Here is a 20,387-nt window from a genome sequence, read left to right as displayed (position 1 = left end):
AAGATAAACAGTGGTTAGTTCTGGTGGTAGGATTATGGGTGATACTTGATTATCTTTATTTGTGCAGTTTTCAGTAATAGACACATGTTATTTATGTTATAAATAATCAAAACACCAACAAAACATGAACTCCGTGAGGGCTGGTGCTTTTCGCAGGCCCCATGCTGTGCTGCTGTGGGCTTGGAGCTCCCCGCAAATGCCTGGCACTGAGTGGGCACTCAGTGTTTGCTGGATGGTTGAGGTGTGAATGAATAGAGAACAAAACCTATACATACTTCAGATCAAAGCATAACCTAACATACATTAAAATAACACTTAAATTATGTCTCACATCATCATATCAAAATACAAGTTAAGAAAAGGTAAGAAACATTTTAAGTTACATTTTCAAGTACACTTGGGATATTTTACTTGAAAAACATGCAAAGAACCTTGAATAACTATTCTAGGTTTTATTAAGAAAAAACATCTTCGAGTTAAAAATAGTTGGATCTTTTAAAACTTCCATTTACACAAAAGTAAAAAGCAGACATCAGAACAGCTCCATACTTACAGTCAGCAGTTGGTCTTAAAATAATTTGTTTAGTTACTAATTGCTTCAAGTTTTAGTACAATTTAGTTAAGTAAACAAAATTGTTTCCTAAAGAACCACTTATAATAGTACATTTTATGTAAATTATGCTATCACTCTGCTAGAATATAGAAGAAAACATGATAATTCATTTTTTAAACCTTTTTTTTCACTTAGAGAAGACTAAATTTTAGCAATCCAGAACTATAGTTGGCTTAAGATTAAAATAACTGCTTTGCAATTTCTATTACCTTATATCACTCTCCCTAATCTAGTCTCTTCTGATTAAGGAGCTGTTCTCCTTGGCAGAATAACCCTGCAGAGATTGAACATGACACGGGACTGGATACTTGCTCTGTATAACTATCCAAGAAGAGACTTGCATGCTTCAGGATGACCAAACTCCTGGCTTCCTTTACCCCATGAAGGAAGCTGCTCAGTGAGGCTCCATGTTGACCAATGAGGTAACACAGCTTGCTGAATCGGCTAGCCACCTCCTGCAACAGCTGGACTGTAGTTGTAGTGCCCAAATTTTCTATAACAAAATAATGATGATGATGACAACAACATAAACTGAAAACCGATCACTTTATTACGATCATATGATTATGATTATGAATTCCTCTAAGACTACTTAACCTCTTGCCATGTGCTCTCAACTAAGGAACCCAAATGATTACAGTATTAAAGCAACCTCAAAGATCACAGTAACCAGTACTTTGAGGAACTTGTTAAAAACACATTCACAGGAACCTTATAGATTCCAGGATGGCTTTTTCTGTTAAAAAAGACTCTCCAGGTGATTTTAAAGATGAGCCAAATTTGAGAACCATTGAGCTAATGCAACTCTCTGGTCATTTTGAAGATAAGTCATCTGAAGCCAAGAGAAGGGAAGTCAATTATCTAATTTAAGTCACTGATTAATGACAGTCAGGAATTAAACTCACTTGGGGTGTTATATCTTTGTTAAGATTTTCAGCTTTTTTGTTCTGACTTCTGCTCCACTTGCCTCTTTGACAAGCCCAACCGATCAGTGCAGAAAAGGCAATCCAAACACTGGACTGCCGAGGATGCTCTGAATTTCAGAGAGGGCACCAGGATACTATTTGCTTTTTGCCTGTCTAAAAGTCTTCATTTCTAGCACTTCTTTCCAAGCAATTAGGAAACTAGACTGGGAAGACCAACAAAGAAATCAGCAACCAGGACAGGAGAGAGGCAGATTTAACTTTCCTTTCAGAGCAATCCAGGAAGCTTCCAGCTTAGATTGCTTCCTTTCCCTTGGCAAAGTTCTGGAGTGTTCAGCCTACCTAGAGGAGGGGAATTTATAGAACAGAGACTCCACAACACTTAAAAGGCAGAAGGTAATAAAAACAAAAACACAAATGCAGACCGTCCTCAGCTTACAAAGGGATTATATTCACAAAGACTGTAAATTAGTTGTTTGAAAAGATGTTTTTCCACTAGAAACAATGGGCAGGCCGGGCACGGTGGCTCACACCTGTAATCCCAGCACTTTGGGAGGCCAATGCAGGCAGATCACTTGAGGCCAGGAGTTCAAGACCAGCCTGGGAAACAGGGCAAAACCCCGTCTCTACTAAAAATACAAAAATTAGCAAGTGTGGTGGTGCACACCTGTAGTCCCAGCTACTCAGGTGGCTGAGGCACAAGAATCGCTTGAACCCAAGAGGCGAAGGTTGCAGTGAGCCGAGATTATGCCACTGCACTCCAGCCTGGGTGACAGAGCAAGACTCTTCTCAAAAAAAAAAAAAAAGAAAAGAAAAGAAACAATGGGCTGACCTGCACTAGAAAGACAATGTCCTCAACGTGGCAAAAGTGATGTATTGAGTATTAGCCTGAATTCTGGATCAACACAGGGGGCAAGGAGTGCAGGACAGAGAAAGAGAAAGAAAACTTCCTCTCGGTTTTCTGACTGTAGGGCCAAGCCCAGAAAAAAAATTTGAAATAGGAAAAGTTTATCTGCAACAGTTCCCTCAACTTCCATTCTGCATTCCTTTCTATTCTCCCAGAAACCCCAGGTACCCAGTATATCTGGACAGGGGCATCCCATCTAGTACTATTGTAACCCATTCCCTCTGTATTACCCCCTCACTTCCAATCTCTTTGTAGCTGGGCATAGCTAAGAAAAAGAATCAGATTTAATCAACTCATGCTGAGGGATAAGATCTTTTTTCCCCCCGAGATGGAGTGTTGCTCTGTCACCCACGCTGGATGGCAGTGGTACAATTTCAGGTCACTGCAACCTCCACCTTCTGGATTCAAGCAATTCTCCTACCTCAGCCTCCTGAGTAGCTGGGATTACAGGCGCCTGCCACTGTGCCTGGCTAATTTTTGAATTTTTAGTAGAGATGGGGTTTCACCATGTTGGCCAGGCTGGTCTCAAACTCCTGACCTTGTGATCTGCCCTCCTCAGCCTCCCAGAGTGCTGGGATTACAGGTGTGAGCCACCATGCCCAGCTGGATAAGATCTTTAACACTCTTATAGTTATCCACAATTTTAAGAGACTACCTGTAAATCCAAATAAATCTCTACTTGATATAATTCTAAGAACTATAATGAGGAAAACAAAAAATTCAGATAGTATACTGGAAGATCTCTTAGGACCAGCAGGGGCAGAAGTGTTGTTTGGAAGTCTAACTTTATGTAGGGTCAACTTTCCCAAAGTTGTTTTTGCTCCTCTGCCATGAATATCCTAAAAGTTCCATTTTTCTACTTCTGCAAGCCGAGGGAGCTCTGGGAGTGGCAGGACAGGGCAGGGGCAGTGAGGCTATTGACAAATTGGAAACAGTTTATAAATTGTTGACTACCTGTGTACACACACACACACAAAGACAGTGGATAGAAAGAAGTAAACCATAAACTAACAGGTTTTCATTATTTGTGATATAGGAAGAAGAGATAAAGACCTGATGATTTAGTGGTGGGAGAGAGGGGGTTGCAACTTACCTAAACTGAGAAGAGGCCTGAGAATCTGAGATTTGATATCACTTAGTTTTGAATAGAATCGTCTTTCTGTAGTAGCTAACTCGTGGAGACTGGCAATATACCCCATAATGTTTTTATCCACCAAGGCTAGATAGCTATCTTTTCCTGCTGTCACTCTGCTTATATATCCAAGCTGAAACAGAAGAAAATAAAAGGATTAAATATAACATATAATTATGTTAGTAATTTGGTATACCGAAGCTGGCTTATATCAGCTGACAAGAGCTAACTTAAATATTCAGAAAATTTGCAAGCAAGTAATTAAACCATTGGCAGCTTGAAAATTGGCCACAGTGAAAATTTGCAAGCACTACAGACTAGGGTTTTATTTGGCGGGGTGGGGGGTGGGGGGTTGCTTCTTTTTTTTTAGAGCTGGTTCATCAGTGCATCATTGTTATATATGCATATCTGGATCTATACATAACTATATACACCTACTTTCAATTATCTCCAAGATACCTTTCATTTCACATTACAAGTGTTTGGAAACAGACACCCTGGATATATAAAGATCCAAATGATAGGGATATATGTCTCAGGACCCCTTTCTGAGTAAAATAAGATTAACGAGATCAGGGAGAATCTCTATGCTATATATTAAAATATCTAGGATTCAAAAATTAACCTGCCTTTTGTACAATGAAACGAGATTTTCTTAAAAGGGGACTTTTTGTCATTTACCCAAGATACCACTGTATAAAAAACATTCCATGTCTTTATTCACATATCCCATTAAATCAGGCAGGCAAGTTACAGACCCAATGCACTATTAACATCCCATGGTAACCAAAGACACACACGAGAGCTCTTCATTCCTTTCATCGGCCCATTTGATCCTTTATCTAGACTGTGAAATCATTCATGGGGAATGTAACGCCAGGACCAGCAACTACAGACACATCTTGGCCAATGTTGCCTTTAATTTTTAAATATTTTTTTGTTTTGGTAGAGACAGGGTCTTGCTATGTTGCCCAGGCTGGTCTTGAACTCCTGGCCTCAAGTGATCCTGCAGTCTCAGCCTCCCAAAGTTCTGTGATTATAGGGATGAGCCATTGTACTCAGTCCCAGTGTTACCTTTAGCAAGAAAGATCTTGTTCCCACGCATTCGTAACTTACTAGCTAGAAAAACAAACACAAAGACTAAAAAAAAAAATAAAATAAAAAAGTCAATATGCTATTTTACTCAATAAAAATAAGAAACCCTAGAATATACTAGTTTTGGGGGTTAATTTCCCTGCAACATGTCACTTTATGGGGAAAAGGAAACCTAGAAATAAGCCAGTGGTTTCAGTTTATGAAAAAGAAGAAAGGAAAACAGAGTAGGAAAGCAGATCAAATGAAAAGGGGATAAACAGTAGGTAAACAGTAGGAAATAAAATTAAGGCCAAGCAAGGTGGCTCAGGCCTGTAATCCCAGCACTTACGGAGGCTGAGGCAGGAAGATCACTTGAGGTCAGGAGTTCAAGACCAGCCTGGGCAACATGGTGAAACGCTGTCTCTACTAAAAATGCAAAAATTAGCTGGGCGTGGTGGTGGGCACCTGTAATCTCAGCTACTTGGGAGGCTGAGGCAGGAGAATTACTTGAACCCAGGAGGCAGAGGTTGCAATGGGCCAAGACTGCGTCACTGCACTCCAGCCTGGGCAACAGAGCAAGACTCAGTCTCAAAAAATAAATTAATTAAATTAGAGGCAGAGAAGTGAAGCAGGGGAAAACAGAACACTGCTGGTTGTCTGTCGGGTCTTTCACGGTCTGCCATGAGCCTATCTCAGGCTCTTGCATTGTTACTTCCCACTTACAGTTAGAAATTCAACTACTCTATTTCTGTTCTGATTCACCTCGAGGGTTCTATGGCTGTAGTCAGGAAACTTCACAGTAAAATGTATTTTCCAATATTCCTACATGAGGGTGTTAATTCAACAAATGTTTATAAAGTATGTACTATGAGGCTACAGCAGTGAATGAGATAGCCTAAAATCCCTACCCTTCTGAATCTTACATTACAGTAAGGAGGGCAGACAATAGACAAAATAATTAATTATATAGTGTGTTCGATGGTGATAGGCCCTCTGGAGAGAATAAGGAGAGAAAAGATAAGGAATGAAGGGGGAATAAAAGGAGTTTGCAATTTTAAATAAGGTAGTTAGAGATGCTTACTAATAATTACGCATACATACAAATAAAAACAAAAAAGACTTCTCATGTGTTACTGAATGTGGGCCTTAGGATCCAATTCCTGTTCACCTTACTACAGGAGAGAAGTACTGGAGTCTTAGAACCACTGTGATTCTCTGGAAGGTTGTCACCTTCTGTAGGGTCCTGTCGGCCACTGTAATATAACCCAGGCTGGAAGTCTTCTGTATCCACTAAAAACAGGGAATAATCCTGGCCTGCGGCTACGCTCCAGACTCCATTTTCACTGCTTATCTGCAACGACAGAAAGATAGTGTCTGTCTAAGATAAAGGCAATCAGAGAGAACTTCAGATCCACAGAAACTGAAATGTTAGGTTGCTTAAATAAGCATGGTGCAAAGTCAGTCATATCTGAGAGCAAACTCACCCAGCAATTTGCCCAATCAAATGCAGAGCAGCAGGTGCAGGAGTAAGACGGAATCCCTTGTTCAGCTTTTAAATTTAGAACTGTTTTTATAAAAATCTGAAAAATTGGAATTTAAAAAGGAAAAACCACTCATCTAATTTTTTATTGTTACTTTTGGAAGTCTGCACAGACTGTATTATAATGAAGAGACCCAGAAACTTCCAGAGCCCTACTCTAGAAGTGACAATTAGGACATACCTTTGTCTTTCCACATTTGGCTGTGTGCACAAAAATTGAGGTAAAAGAAAATCTAATAAGGCTAAATTCTATTCTGGCCAACTACACTCTTGGGAGAAAATTCAGTTTTCCCACTTGGAACTCTACTGGTCCTATGTGACTTTACTGTGCCTACTCCCAGGATGTTAAAACAGGCAGAGCCCCTGACAAGCCCATCTACAGGGATACCTTAGACCAGTGGTTCTGAGTGGTCTTTGCAGCAGCAGCAGCAGCCATCACCTGGGAACATGTCAGAAACACAAATTCCCAGGCCCCAGAGCTACTGGGGGAAGGGGAATGGGGAATAGAGTCCAGCACTCTGTTTTTTTGTTTTTGTTTTTTTGAAATGGAGTCTCACTCTTTCGCCCAAGCTAGAGTACAGTGGCGTGATCTCAGCTCACTGCAAGCTCTGCCTCCCGGGTTTACGCCATTCTCCTGCCTCAGCCTCCCGAGTAGCTGGGACTACAGGAGCCCACCACCACGCCCAGCTAATATTTGTATTTTTAGTAGAGACAGGGTTTCACCATATTAGGCAGGATGGTCTCGATCTCCTGACCTCCTGATCCGCCTGCCTCGGCCTCCCAAGGTGCTGGGATTACAGGCGTGAGCCACCGCGCCCAGCCCAGCACTCTGTTTTAACAAGCACTCCACAGGTGATTCTGATGTATGCAAAAGTTTGAGAACCACTGCCTTTAAATCAGTAATTTTAAACCTTGGGATTCCACAAAGTGATTCAGTAGCCACCATGCAAAGGCAGGTGCCAGGGCTCCAGGCCCCCACTCCATCCTTAACCAAAGTAGTTCCTCATTTGTGGGCTTTATGTATGGGATTCCTCATAAGATTTCATTTGGAGAAAGTGCGTTACTGCAAAAACTACTGCCCCTAACCTCTGGACCCAGCTTCAGCTCCTAGACTGACAGATAAAACAACACACACACACACACACACACACAAACCCACACAAATACACTCTCTAATCTGTTAGATCCTTTGTGTTTAGATAGTTTCAGCACTGACTCCTGGACTGATGAACAAATAACCTTAATCTATTCGATCCTTAGTATCTAGCTAGGCTCTAAATCACAGGTGATTTTGTGTGCGTGTGTGTGTCTACTACTAATTTTATAGCAGTCTTCTTCTGGCATGACATTATGCTCTCAAATTCAGGCTATCCAAATAACGGACTTCCCATTCATTTTGCAAAGGATGCATTACATTTTTTGCAGGAGGAGTGAGTCTTCTTCCTAGCCTCAAAACTAATTCAAATCTCACTCTGCCTTCACTTTTAATTCTCACAGATTAATCAGGATGACTTCAAAAGTTTTTCTCAGCGTTCCTCAAATAAAGAAACCAAGCTCATAATGGTGTTGAAGAGTTATGAAACTAAAATCTTGTAACAAACTATTCTCTTGTCTGACTCTAAAATGTTAAAAAGGAGTTTGATTTTCAGGTCTCCATGCTACATTACAAAGCTTTCCTTAGTATGAATAAGTGCACACTTTAATCAAACAAAAAACAAGGAACAATGATTTGCAATATTTTTGTGATAATGTATCAGAAACTGAATAGCTTACTACTAAGATGTTTTATACTGAAAACATTTCAGATCGGAGCTAGAAGTGATCATTGTTCCCTAATGTTTTATTAAACCTTTTCATCCCAGTAAAATTAAGTTCACCAAAAGGAAAGCCAGCATGTAAAAGTCTTAAATAGTGACAGATGCACAGTGCACAATGCATATATGAATTACTGGAATATATTTTAACTGTCACTTACATTCAAAGCGTATTCCTGAAATTGATGTAATTGCCCTTCTTTAATCTCCATTACTCCAGAGGGAGCATATCTTGGGATAGGGGAGATACCAGGATCCAACTACATATCTATGACCTCCATATTCCATTCCGTCACATGGTGGGCATCTCTACCAAAAAGCCCTAAAACTCTTGTTTAAGGAACCAATACAACTGATGAGAATTTGGTATTTCCTCAGGGCGATGAGGCGGAAAACAAGGTGGAGAAACACATTACAGAACTGCTTCAAAGGGACTAGAAGCTACCAGTCTCTCAATAGCATTACATAAACTAAAACCAATCCATCTAACAGTTAAAAAAAAAAAAAATCACCTCTACTTTTAGCTTTACTACAGAAAGTGAAAAGGCTTACCAAAAAAGGTTTTACTACTCTGCATGTTATTTTAAAATGCCCACACAAAATTACACCACCAAATAATGTTATGTAAAAGTCAAACAATGGAGAATTCAGAATAGACATTATCTGGTAACACTGAGAAAACAGCAGAGTCCTAGAAACATGTTTTAAAAGAAAGTACTTTTTCATTTTTTTACTTAAAAAACAAAGGAACTATGAATATTTAATGAACAGTTGAAGCTAAGAAATATAAACATATAAAAAGCAAACATTTAGCTTGAAAACATGTGGCTTCCTGTTTTTAAAACTTTTCTTAAGAAAACCAAAACAAATTTAGGTTGTACATATGAAATTCCCCTGATTTTTTAAAGTAAGAAATAGAGAAATATAAGGTTACATTTAAGAATTGTGGAATAAGTTGCTATCAAGTTCACAAAAGTACCTTTGCAAGACGAGGAACTGTTGTTGGAAAATCGGAATGCCCAAGTTGACCAAAGGTATTGCTACCCCATGAGTAAACCTATCAAAAAAACACAGAAAAGTAGCTAAGAGTTGTGAATCTGATTTTGCACATCAACTCTGAACCTTTATAATAATTAACATATATATACAAATACCAACAATTATACATAAATTACTTATGTTAGTCTTTTACTCTTTAACAGATATTAAGGAAATTCATTTTTAAACAAGACCAGAGATAATGGGCAAATAGAGTCTTGCTACATAAGAAGACACAGAGTCCAAAAATTAGCCAGGTGTGGTGGTGCATGCCTGTAATCCCAGCTACTTGGGAGGCTGAGGCAGGAGAATTGCTTGAACCAGGCAGGCAGAGGTTGCAGTGAGCCGAGATTGCGCCACTGCATCATTGCATTCCAGCCTAGGCAACATGAGCAAAACTTGGTCTCAAAAAAAAAAAAAAAAGACACAGAGTTGAAGAGTCAATAATAACAATAACTAACACTTTTCAGTGCTTACTAACTGCCAGACATTGTTCTTAACACTTTCTGTATGTTAATCGATGATTCATTCTCACAACTATCCTAACAAAAATAAATAAATAAATAATAAGGAAACCCAGAGAGGTTAATTAATTTACACGTGGTCACAAATTCATATGTAAGAGGCGGGATTTAATCCCAGGAATTATCGTATACTGCCTCTTTTAGAGACAGCAATAAAAACGTTAAGTGATATAGAGGAAAAGTAATCATGATTTCCTACCCTGTAGATAAAAGTACTATGGAATGAACAGAAAACCTTTCATACATGAAGAGTTGCTGTAAGAGAAACACAAGTACCTGCACGTCACTACAGACAAAAGAAACAAGATTACAATAACTATGTTTAGTTAAAATGTTTGTTTATTCTGATTATGAAAGTAATTCATGGTCATTGTACAAGACTGTGACAGTACAAAAATAAAAATAGAAATAAAGTGAAAATCACTGATCAACCACTTGGTGGCACCTACTTTTCTGTACATCAATAAGTATAGATCTGCAACATCATTTTTAATAACTGTCTAGAACTCTACTGTCATATACTTTAACAAATTATCTATTGAATTAAGTTCTTTCCAATTCCTTTTTTTTTGGGAAACAGTCTCATTCTTGTCACCCAGCCTGGAGTGCAATGGCGCGATCTCAGCTCACTGCAACCTCCACCTCCCAGATTCAAGCAATTCTCCTACCTCAGTATTCCAAGTAGCTAGGATTACAGGCGCCCGTCATCATGCCCAGCTAACTTTTGTATTTTTAGTAGAGATGGGGGGTCTCACTATGTTGGCCAGGCTGGTCTTGAACTCCTGACCTCAGGTGATCTGCCCACTTCAATCTCCCAAAGTGCTGGGATTACAGGTGTAAACCACCACACCCAGCCTCCAATTCTTTAATATTAAAAAGGATAGGAAAAATCCTTGAATACATATATTCATGTATCTATTTGCTTAGGATAAATTCCTAGGCAAAGACTATGCCATTCTGATTTTTGATACATACTGACAAACAGTCTTCCAGCAAGGTCCAATTTACATTCCTGCCTGCGCTGCATGCACACTTTGTCCCACATTCTAATCAATGCTCAGCATTAAAGGCAATCCTTAGGTTTGCATATGTTAATCTCATAGGTGAGAAAAACAATGTACTGTTGTTTTTTACTTTAAACGTATTTGCTAATTGATCATCTTTTCATTTATTGCTGGCCATTTCTACTTCTTTCATGACTAAAATATAAATATCCTTTTGACAATTTTTATCCTTTGACAATTGTTCCTTTATATTTAAGTGTAGCAACACTTTATCACATATGTTGCAGATATTTTTACCCAGTTTGTTACGTATTTTCATTTTGTTTACACTGTTTTCATTGCTGTTCGGGACTGTTGAATCATCATGTTGACAAACATATCTTACTTTCTAATTTCCAGTTTTGATGTTATGTCCTTTTCTATGCCTAAAAGAGTCATCTTAATTTGTTCACACACACACACACTCACAGTTCTAGTTTTTAATGACATCACTAATACACCTAGAACTGGAATATGTATAGCCATCTTAGTTTTCTCCTACAGATATGAAGTCAGTAAACATTTACTACATTTACCGGATACTCAAGTCTTGTTTTCCCAACTGAATTGAAACCCCCACTTTTATATCTTAAATTCTCATATATACTTGAGATTATTTCTAGCCTATAGGCATATTTCTGTTGCATTGATCTGTTTAATTTTAAAATATATAAGGATAAATCTCTCTTCCTTTTTACCTGGCTCATCTATGTTTATTCTTCTAAAGTAATTTTGCGATTATTTTATCAAATTGTAAATATTATACTGGAATATTTTGGGGACTGTACTGAATTTTCACTGTGCTGATTAAGGATTCAAGAGAAAAATGACATTTTTACAACTGATGCATCTCATCCAAAAATAAAATCTCTCCCTTTACTACTGCTTTTATGACTCTTCAAAAGAGTTCTAAAGTTTGCATCATATGGGTTATATGCATTTTCTACTGATTCCTACTTCCTTAATACTTTTGGTGTAGTTGTGAGCAGAATTTCCTCGAGTATGTTTTGTTTCATTGTATGTATACAATAAAGCCAGTAATTTTTATTTTGTAACTGACCTCCTTCCTAATCTCTCATTTTTAAGTTTTTTGAATGAATCATGTTAAAAACAGAAAATTCTCCTTTTTCTTTCCTAATATTGACATTTATATGGGTTATGTTAGTTTTTTGGCTAGCCTAGTATGTGAAATTTGCAATCAAATCAAATATTAAAAGGTTTAGAATTATTTATTGGCTTCTTAAAAAGATAAAGGAATTGGTGAAGAACCATTATCGAAGTATGAATGTATTTAATAATAACATTGCAGATGAGCAGTCTGAGTTTTAAAAAAAAGAGTAACTTAAAACAACTTATTTTGTGTTTATGTATATGGGTATGGTTTTTAGTAATGCTAGAGGTCACTTTCAGGTCCCACAGTTTTAAAGAAAAATGCCTTTGTTTTCTTAGAGTTTTACTATATGCTTTCTTTGTCAAGTAACAAATAAAAATTCACCAATACCCCGGAAAATCTGGGGTTCTCTTTTTAGATGAGAACACATTATAGAAAGCTCCTAAATCAGGGAGACCAGTGTTTAAATCCAAGCTCTACTGTTACATACGTGTGACTTTAGACAAGTTACATAATTTCTCTTACTCCACTTCCCTCATCTGTAAAGTGGAAATAATACCATGCAAAATATTGGAAACCTAAATTAAGATATGGTATCACTGCCTGACATATAGCGGATACTCAACAAATGAGGGTCCAATAACGTCATGTTGGCCTTCCATAAAAATAAGGTAAGTATTTAATAGTTTGCCTCCTACCTGGGATTTTGCAGTAAGTGCAAGAGAATGGTAACCACCTGCCTCCAGATGGATTACTTCTTTGCCATCCAGGCATTTTACGCACAACGGTTGAAGCCTTAAGGAGAAACACATAGGCACACAAAGTCAAAGTATTCTCAAGCAAGAATCGTAGCCTTTCTCAAATTATAAACTACATTCATGTAAAAATAATTTTTTTTTTTTTTTTTTTTTTTTTTTTGAGATGGAGTCTCGCTCTGTCGCCCAGGCTGGAGCGCAGTGACGCAATCTCTGCTCACTGCAAGCTCCGCCTCCCGGGTTCAGGCCATTCTCCTGCCTCAGTCGCCCAGGTGCCCACCACCATGCCCGGCTAATTTTCTTTTTGTATTTTTAGTAGAGACGTGGTTTCACCGTGTTAGCAAGGATGGTCTTGATCTCCTGACCTCGTGATCTGCCTGCCTCGGCCTCCTAAAGTGTTGGGATTACAGGTGTGAGCCACCGTGCCCAGCCAAAAATAAATATTTCTAAAGAAAACATTAAAATAAACATAAAGGATATATGTTCAATCTACTCCTAAGTATCATAAATAATTTTTGGAAGGTTTTAATCTTTGTCTATCAATCACTAACTAATCCCCACAATTTAGAATCTGTTAAGAATCATAAAACTACAAATGATTCTTTATAGCAGAAAGTATACTTAGGATATAATAAAAAATAACCATAGAAGGAAGGTAATTTTTAAATTAATTCCAGTTGCCTTCACTCTACTATGAATAGAGGCATTTATATTAACTCACTACTTTAGATAATCATTCCAATTACCCACTTAAAAACTTCTCAACATCTAACTTGTTAATATCATAACAGTTTCTAATAAACAAAATGCCAGTTTTACTCTAATATACATGAACAGACATAGTCTGATGTTTCAGTTATAGTTATTTTGGCAGTGGCAGAGAGACGTCTTTCAGGATAAAAAACAAACAAAAACCTGTTGGCTCTTTTCTTTCCCTATGTGACAGGTGGTGACCTTTTCATCAATTAAAAATCTGAGCCATTCCTGTCTTCCAGTGAAATATAATCTTACCCCAACATCCCTTTCTGTACTCCAAGATGAACACACATCGAAGAAGATGTGGAAAAGTGCAGCATGGATACTTAAGTCTTCTACTGCTTTTTTTTTTTTTTGAGATAAGAATTTCGTTCTTTTACCCAGGCTGGAGTGAAGTGGTCCAATCTCAGCTTACTGCAACCTCTGCTCTTCCCAGATTCAAGCGATTCTCCTGCCTCAGCCTCCTGAGTAGCTGGGATTATAGGCGCCTGCCACCACACCCAGCTAATTTTTGTATTTTTAGCAGAGACAGGGTTTTGCCATGTTGGCCAGCCTGGTCTCGAGCTCCTGACCTCAGGTGATACACCTGCCGCGGTCTTCCAAAGCACTAAGCACTAGGATTAAAGGTGTGAGCCACCGCGCCCGCCAAGTCCTTTACTGTTAAGAACAAATTCAAGACTAAAGTGACAACTTTTTATCAGAGTTAATGGTGCATAATAATCTGAAGCTAGAAGAGCCCAGATTTCCTCTATGAGGAAAGTGAGATTTAGAGACCTTCCCAGGAGAGAGGTTATTTGTTTAAGCCAACTCCTATCAGTAAAAGGTGGTAGCACTTACCTAGGCAGAACATCGCCATGCCCCAGCTGCCCTTCCTTCCCTTTCCCCCAGGTCCACACTTCTGTTCTCAGAGAAGGCAGGAGCGCATCTGCCTCTCCACTGTATGTGGGGGTCAGAACCACTGTCCTCGTTTTCACCCGTGCAGCCTTTCTTAAGAGCCTGGGGGAAACTGAAAACCAACCAGACATGGGGTGAAGGAGTGGGAGTCCAGAGGGTAAGAAAACATATCATTCAGACAAACTTAACATTTTCAAAAACATACATCACTCGCAGTATTTTTGAAGCATATTCTAGAGGTTCTCTGTAGAAAAGCGGATCTATTAGTCAAATGAAATTGGTAAATACTCACTGCTACAATCTATCCTCCCACTACCTCCTCTGCAGAGATTCACATACACATTAGCACACACTGAAGGTGGTGACAAATCCTGTAAATAAAAGCCCTGTTTAAATATGTTTAACCCAGCTGGACTTCCAAACATTTAGCCACAGAATCCTTTTCTAACATCTAGTGGCATCCTATAGAACTTGTATTCTAAAGAATATGCTCAACAAATACTATACTAAGGCTGACAAATATTTTTCCCATTTGAAAACAAAAATTAAAGAGCCAGGCAAAGTGGCTGCGATCCTAGCTACTCGGGAGGCTGAGCTGGGAGGATTCCTTGAGCACAGGAGTTTGAGGTTATAGTGTGTTATGATTGCACCTGTGAAAACACACTGCACTACAGCCTGGGCAACATAGCGAGACATTATTATTATTTTTTTTTGAGACAGTTTCACTCTTGTCATCCAGGCTGGATTGCAGTGGCAAGATCTCAGCTCACTGGAATCTCTGCTTCCTGGGTTCAAGCGATTCTCTGGCCTCAGCCTCCTGAGTAGCTGGGATTACAGGCACGCACCACCACACCCAGCTAATTTTTGTACTGTTAGTAGAGACAGGGTTTTGCCATATTGGCTAGGCTGTTCTCAAACTCCTGACCTCAAGTGATCCTCCTGCCTCGGCCTCCCAAAGTGCTGGGATTACAGGTGTGAGCCACTGTGCCCGGCCCCCATCTCTTAAAACACAAAAAGCCTTTCTAAGTCAAGGTCTAAGTTCAAATATATTACAAATAATTGTAATAAAGAATTCATTTTAGCTATAAAATGTAAACATTTCTAAGGCAGGAAAAAGATTATGAAAGGGAAATACTAAAAAGGTTTTGTATTTGCCTATTTCAAATTATTTTATAGAGATGTTAAAAAATGTTTTAAAAGAACACAGCCATTTTTTATCGTTATCGTGTTCAAAATTACATCAAACACATACAACACTATGTGAATAGTGTTTGATGCCCGGATAAGTTTTGAAGAAAATAATCAAATGTCACTCAGTAGAGGCTTAGTCATTAAGTCATTAACTTCTGGGCCACAAGAAAAGTGATCATCACTGCCTAACATCAACATCTTTTCTGGTAAATGTATCGTTTCTATGCATACAGAGACTTAAATAAACCTACTTGAAGATTCCTCAAGGATGCACTCCAGATAATTCTTAGAGAGGGGAAAAGAGTACATGTAAAATTTTTCTAAAGATACTTTAGGTTACTAAGTAAAATTTAACCTTAGGAGGTAAGTCTATTAGTGGGAATCATGATGTAATGACATGAAAAAAATATTCCACATTTGTAGTTCAAAGAGATTGCAAATATATTTATATACTTAAAATGGTAAAGGACACTTAAGAATAAGAAAAATTTGGGGCAAGATTTTCCTTCAGACTTAATAGAGATCACAGGTCTTCTTATACATCATATATATATAATATATATATTCAAATTAATCAGGACTTAAGTTTTATTTGTGTAGAGGAAAATCTGGTGGTAATTAGAATTAGGAGGCAGAATAAGAGTGGCACAAAGTGTTCAGTACGTAGAGCAAGGGGAGAAACAGGTGCAGAGTAAAAAAAGGTAAGTTTTAGTACAGTCTAGATTTCCTAACTTTTGAGCTTTGCACAAAATCATGTAAACCAGGAGCTGGTCAATTATAGCCCATGGGCCAAACAGGGCCTACCATCTGCTTTTGTAAATAAAGTTTTGTTGGGATATAGCTTCACTCATTCATTACATATTGACTCTGGCTGCTTTTACATAATCACAGCGTAGCTGAGTAGTTGTCACAGAGAAAGGATGGCCTACAAACCTTAAAATATTTCTCTTTGGCTCTTTACAGAAAAAGTCTGCCAACTCCTGGTCTCATCAAATGCTTCTCAAACTTTAGTGTGCATACTAATCACCTGGGGGATCTTGCTCTAATGCATGTTTTGATTCAGTAAGTTGAGAGTGGAACCTGAGCATCTGCATTTCTAACAAGTTCCCAGGTGCTGCTGATGCTGCTGGTCTGCAGGCCACTCTCGACAAGCTCGAGTCCAGATGGCTGAGACTGTTGAACTGACTGAGAAAAGGAGAAGAGCCAACTGTGTAATATTCTAAAAAGTTTATTGCCTATGGTCTCAGAAAATGAAGTTTTCTCTTCTTGAAGCTTAAGAGTTCTCTCCTCTTTCAAGTCAAGTACAGTAATTCCTCACTTATCCAATGGTCACATCTGCAACCTCATCAGTGTGGAGTATAGGTCCCAATTAGGAAATAAGAAGGGTATTGTAACACTCCAGAACAATAAAATAAGATTCAAAATAAGGTTCATAAGCAGGAGCAAACACCAAGAAAAAGTTACGTTCTAACTTTTTAGTGATATCTAAAGCAGATAAACATGCAACTTTCTTTTAAAACCACCCTTAAATAAATTTTGACATTTGAATATGTCAGCTTCATAATTAGGAAAGTTTTTATCAATAATACAGCATGTGATGTCAGGAGCATCCTGGATTCCCCAAAAGTCAATTCATAAAACCTGGTTATTTCCTTACCTTGTGACAACAATCCAGGGAGGGAGAGTCTTCGACTGCCTCCCTCTGTTTCTTCTTCTCTGATATCCACAAGACTTGAACTTTTCTTTCCTTGCATTGATTCCTGTTTAACCTGTTCTTCCCTGCTATCTTTCAAACCTTCTGGGCCAATGGCACTACTGCCTGCCTGAGCTCCAGTTTCACAAGGGGTTGTACTATAAAAGTTCATAACTTTCTTCAGTGACAAGGCACCAGCTTCATAAGTAGCAGCCACTCTCACACCAACAGCAGATGCACAAGAGACCACCAGGCTGTTTAGGGCTGAGGTGCTTGTGGTAGGTGGGCTGTGGAGATTAGGAATTGCTTCTTCTATAAGAGGCTAAAATATACACACATAAAAAATTACATAAAAATATAATCCCTTATACAATAAGCAATCAATAAAAAGAAAGTTTAATATCCATCGCTGTTTGCTTTAAGAATCTAAAATGACAGGAGAAGTTCTCTTCACCTTCAACTAAAGGTATTCTCTTCTTGATCATGGAGTTAACACATTAAAAGGAAATGAGTACTCTAGTTCCTTTTCCAAAGTACTTCCTTTTGTCTGGATGTTGTATTTTTCTACAGTATTTAAAAATAAGCCTCAGCTGCTTTTATAAAATTAAATATAGTAAAAAGGTAGAGGGAAGAAAAAGCATGGAAAACACTGTCTTTAATACCATGTGCACTGTGACAGCCCTGGATGGAAGGTTGAAAAAATGCAAATTTCATTATTGATCACTTTCAGGAAAATTTATACAGACTACCACCTAGAAGTGGCAGGAAAAAAATTAGATTTTATGGAAAAAAAGCTTTCCCAGAAATGCTTTATAAATTGAAATTTAGATATAGCATATAGAGATGGAAAAATAAGTTATACCTATAACCTGTCATCTCCCAAATTATGCTAAGCTTGAGTGCCTTTACTGGCTCATCAATGAGTTATTTTCTATGACCCTGGGGCTAGACAAGCTGTAGGATTACCTTTGCTCTTGCTACCACAGATGGCAAATGTGGTAGGTTAATAATTAAACATTTGGAACCAATGTTCTTAGTGTGATTCTAGAAGTGTACTAGAAAGTCAAACTAAAGTTTTCTGATATCTTAATGAAAAATCAGTAGAAATTTACTCTAAGCTATCAAACATCAATGTTCCCTAAAAAGGAAGGTCATTAAATGTACCTACCAAACACATAAAAAAGCTTTCATCTCATCAGCATAGATCATATTGAAAAATATGCTTCTTATTGTACCCAAAGATCTCAAAGGGAATATACACATTCCTTCATTTGTCCTAAATTAAAATACAAATATTGCGTGTGTGTGTGTGTGTGTGTGTATTTTAACACTGGTTTTTGACTTCTTAAAGGAAAGAAATCTTGGTACCCAGCAAAGTGCCTGACACGTAAGTACTCACCACATTTTGTTGAATTAAATGCTAAATTCAAAAGAGCTATTTACATGCAAATGAGTAGTCTGTAAATAGTCCATAAAATAAACAAATATACTTAATAAAACAAAAAATAAATACAAAGTCTATTACTTCTTTGGTGATACAGCTCCCATGATGGCTTGTTCAAAAGAATTAGTGTCACTATCTCCACTTTTTGTTCACAAAGACTCCTTACAGAAGCAGTGATGGTATTTAGAGGTAACTATTTTAGGGGGTTCTTGACCACTAGGTAGAGCAAAGTCACAAAACTCTACCTTATATAAACCTTGAACTACTGTTCTAACTGGCTCCTTCTACTTAATTATATTTAAAAATATAGTAAGTAAATAAGCCCTCCCCTACAAAAAACATAATTAGCAATTTTGATGAAATATATAATTTTAGGAATTCCAGTCAACCAATAATACTTTGGTTTATTTCCCAAGTGAGAGAGTCTCAGTTATATCTCACCAGAAGAGAAAAAACTTGCCGTAGAACACATAAATTCCTTGTGAATTAGCTGTATGATTGAGATGTTACTTACAGAGAATAAATTAAATGTAATAGAAACACACATTTATTTAATTTAAATAAATTAAATTTAATTCAGTAGAAACACACACATTGTTACTAGCATAAGTAACAAAAACTTCCAATGTTTAACAAAGTAAGTTAAAGGTAATAAGCATGTACAGTCTAAGAATTTTCTACATGCATTATTAAATTACTACTTTTGCTTTGTTCAGACTTTATAATACCTTTCTCCAAACAGCTTATCCTTGATTTTTAAAAAACTCAAATACCCACAAGTTTCAGTAAATGGATTGTGAAATAAAGACTATTTCTAAAAATACCTTCATGTTTGCATTCTGACACAGTAAACAATAAGAATTGAGAAGCAAGAGGCTATGTGGTTTCAAAAACCTAAAAAGAAACACTGCAGGGCAGATCTTTTATGATTATGATCTTTTGTTTTCTTAGAGTTTTGGTAAAGCAAAATCAAAAGGCCACACTGAGTGAAACACAGAAATAATCCTTTTTTTTTTTTTTTGAGATGGAGTCTCGCTCTGTTGCCCAGGCTGGAGTACAGTGGCGCAATCTTGGCTCACTGCAACGTCCGCCTCCCAGGTTCATACCATTCTCCTGCCTCAGCCTCCTGAGTAGCTAGGACTACAGGTGCCTGCCGCCCTGCCTGGCTAATTTTTTGTATTTTTAGTAGAGACGGGGTTTCACCGTGTTAGCCAGGATGGTCTCGATCTCCTGACCTCACGATCTGCCCGCCTTGGTCTCCCAAAGTGCTGGGATTACAGGCCAGAAATAATCCTTTTAAAACAATTTATTTTAAGCGGGAACTCAAGCTTTACCATGTGCTACTGATAAACAGCTTTTGTTCACTCTACCATAAATCTTCAAAATGAAAATAGTTTTAATAAGATACATAAAGTAGGCTGGGTATGATGGTTCCGCCTGTAATCTCAACACTTTGGAAGGTTGGGTGGGAGGATTGCTTAAGCTCAGGAGTTTGAGATGAGCCTGGGCAACAAAGGTCAACCTCCTCTCTACTTAAAAATAAAATAAAATCAGCAGGTGTGGTGGCACGTGTGTAGTCCCAGCTACTTGGAAGGCTGAACTGGGAGGATCGCTTGAGCCTGGTAGATCAAGGCTGCAGTGAGCCACGATCGCACTACTGCACTCCAGCCTGGGTGACAGAGCAAGACCCCATCTCAAAAACAAACAAACAAAAAGATAAAATATTAGCCAGCTCTTCAAATAAAGCCTAGTAAGGACAACAGCTATAACTGAAAAAAACGGAAACATGTAATTGCCTGTAAGTTTTAAATCTGCCTACAACTGAAGGATCTGCCACAAAGCAACCTTCCCTGTTAAAGAAGGAAAGAACTTTCCTCTACAGAATTCTGAACAGTGTTACAAATACAAGAAGAATGTTTGTGAATGTATAGTTAT

General features: G+C 38.0%; 1 protein-coding gene across 2 annotated transcripts in view; it reads right to left on the bottom strand.

Moving 5' to 3' along the window:
• Positions 1–20,387, bottom strand: part of ALS2 (alsin Rho guanine nucleotide exchange factor ALS2) — a 69,040-nt gene that overhangs the window by 40,201 nt on the left and 8,452 nt on the right. For both annotated transcript variants that reach the window (XM_050750787.1, XM_050750788.1), the window contains exons 4-10: positions 16,973–17,330; positions 14,068–14,236; positions 12,418–12,514; positions 8,983–9,060; positions 5,818–6,000; positions 3,537–3,708; positions 926–1,106 (exon numbers count right to left, since the gene is read on the bottom strand). In XM_050750787.1, the coding sequence (XP_050606744.1) occupies positions 926–1,106; positions 3,537–3,708; positions 5,818–6,000; positions 8,983–9,060; positions 12,418–12,514; positions 14,068–14,236; positions 16,973–17,330 (1,238 nt within the window). The remainder of the gene's footprint in view (positions 1–925; positions 1,107–3,536; positions 3,709–5,817; positions 6,001–8,982; positions 9,061–12,417; positions 12,515–14,067; positions 14,237–16,972; positions 17,331–20,387) is intronic.

This window comes from Macaca thibetana, chromosome 12 (assembly GCF_024542745.1).
Source record: "Macaca thibetana thibetana isolate TM-01 chromosome 12, ASM2454274v1, whole genome shotgun sequence".
In the NCBI taxonomy this organism is placed as follows: Eukaryota; Metazoa; Chordata; class Mammalia; order Primates; family Cercopithecidae; genus Macaca; species Macaca thibetana.
The sequence above is the reverse complement of the archived record's forward strand: the minus strand, read 5'-3'. Positions and strand labels throughout refer to the sequence as shown.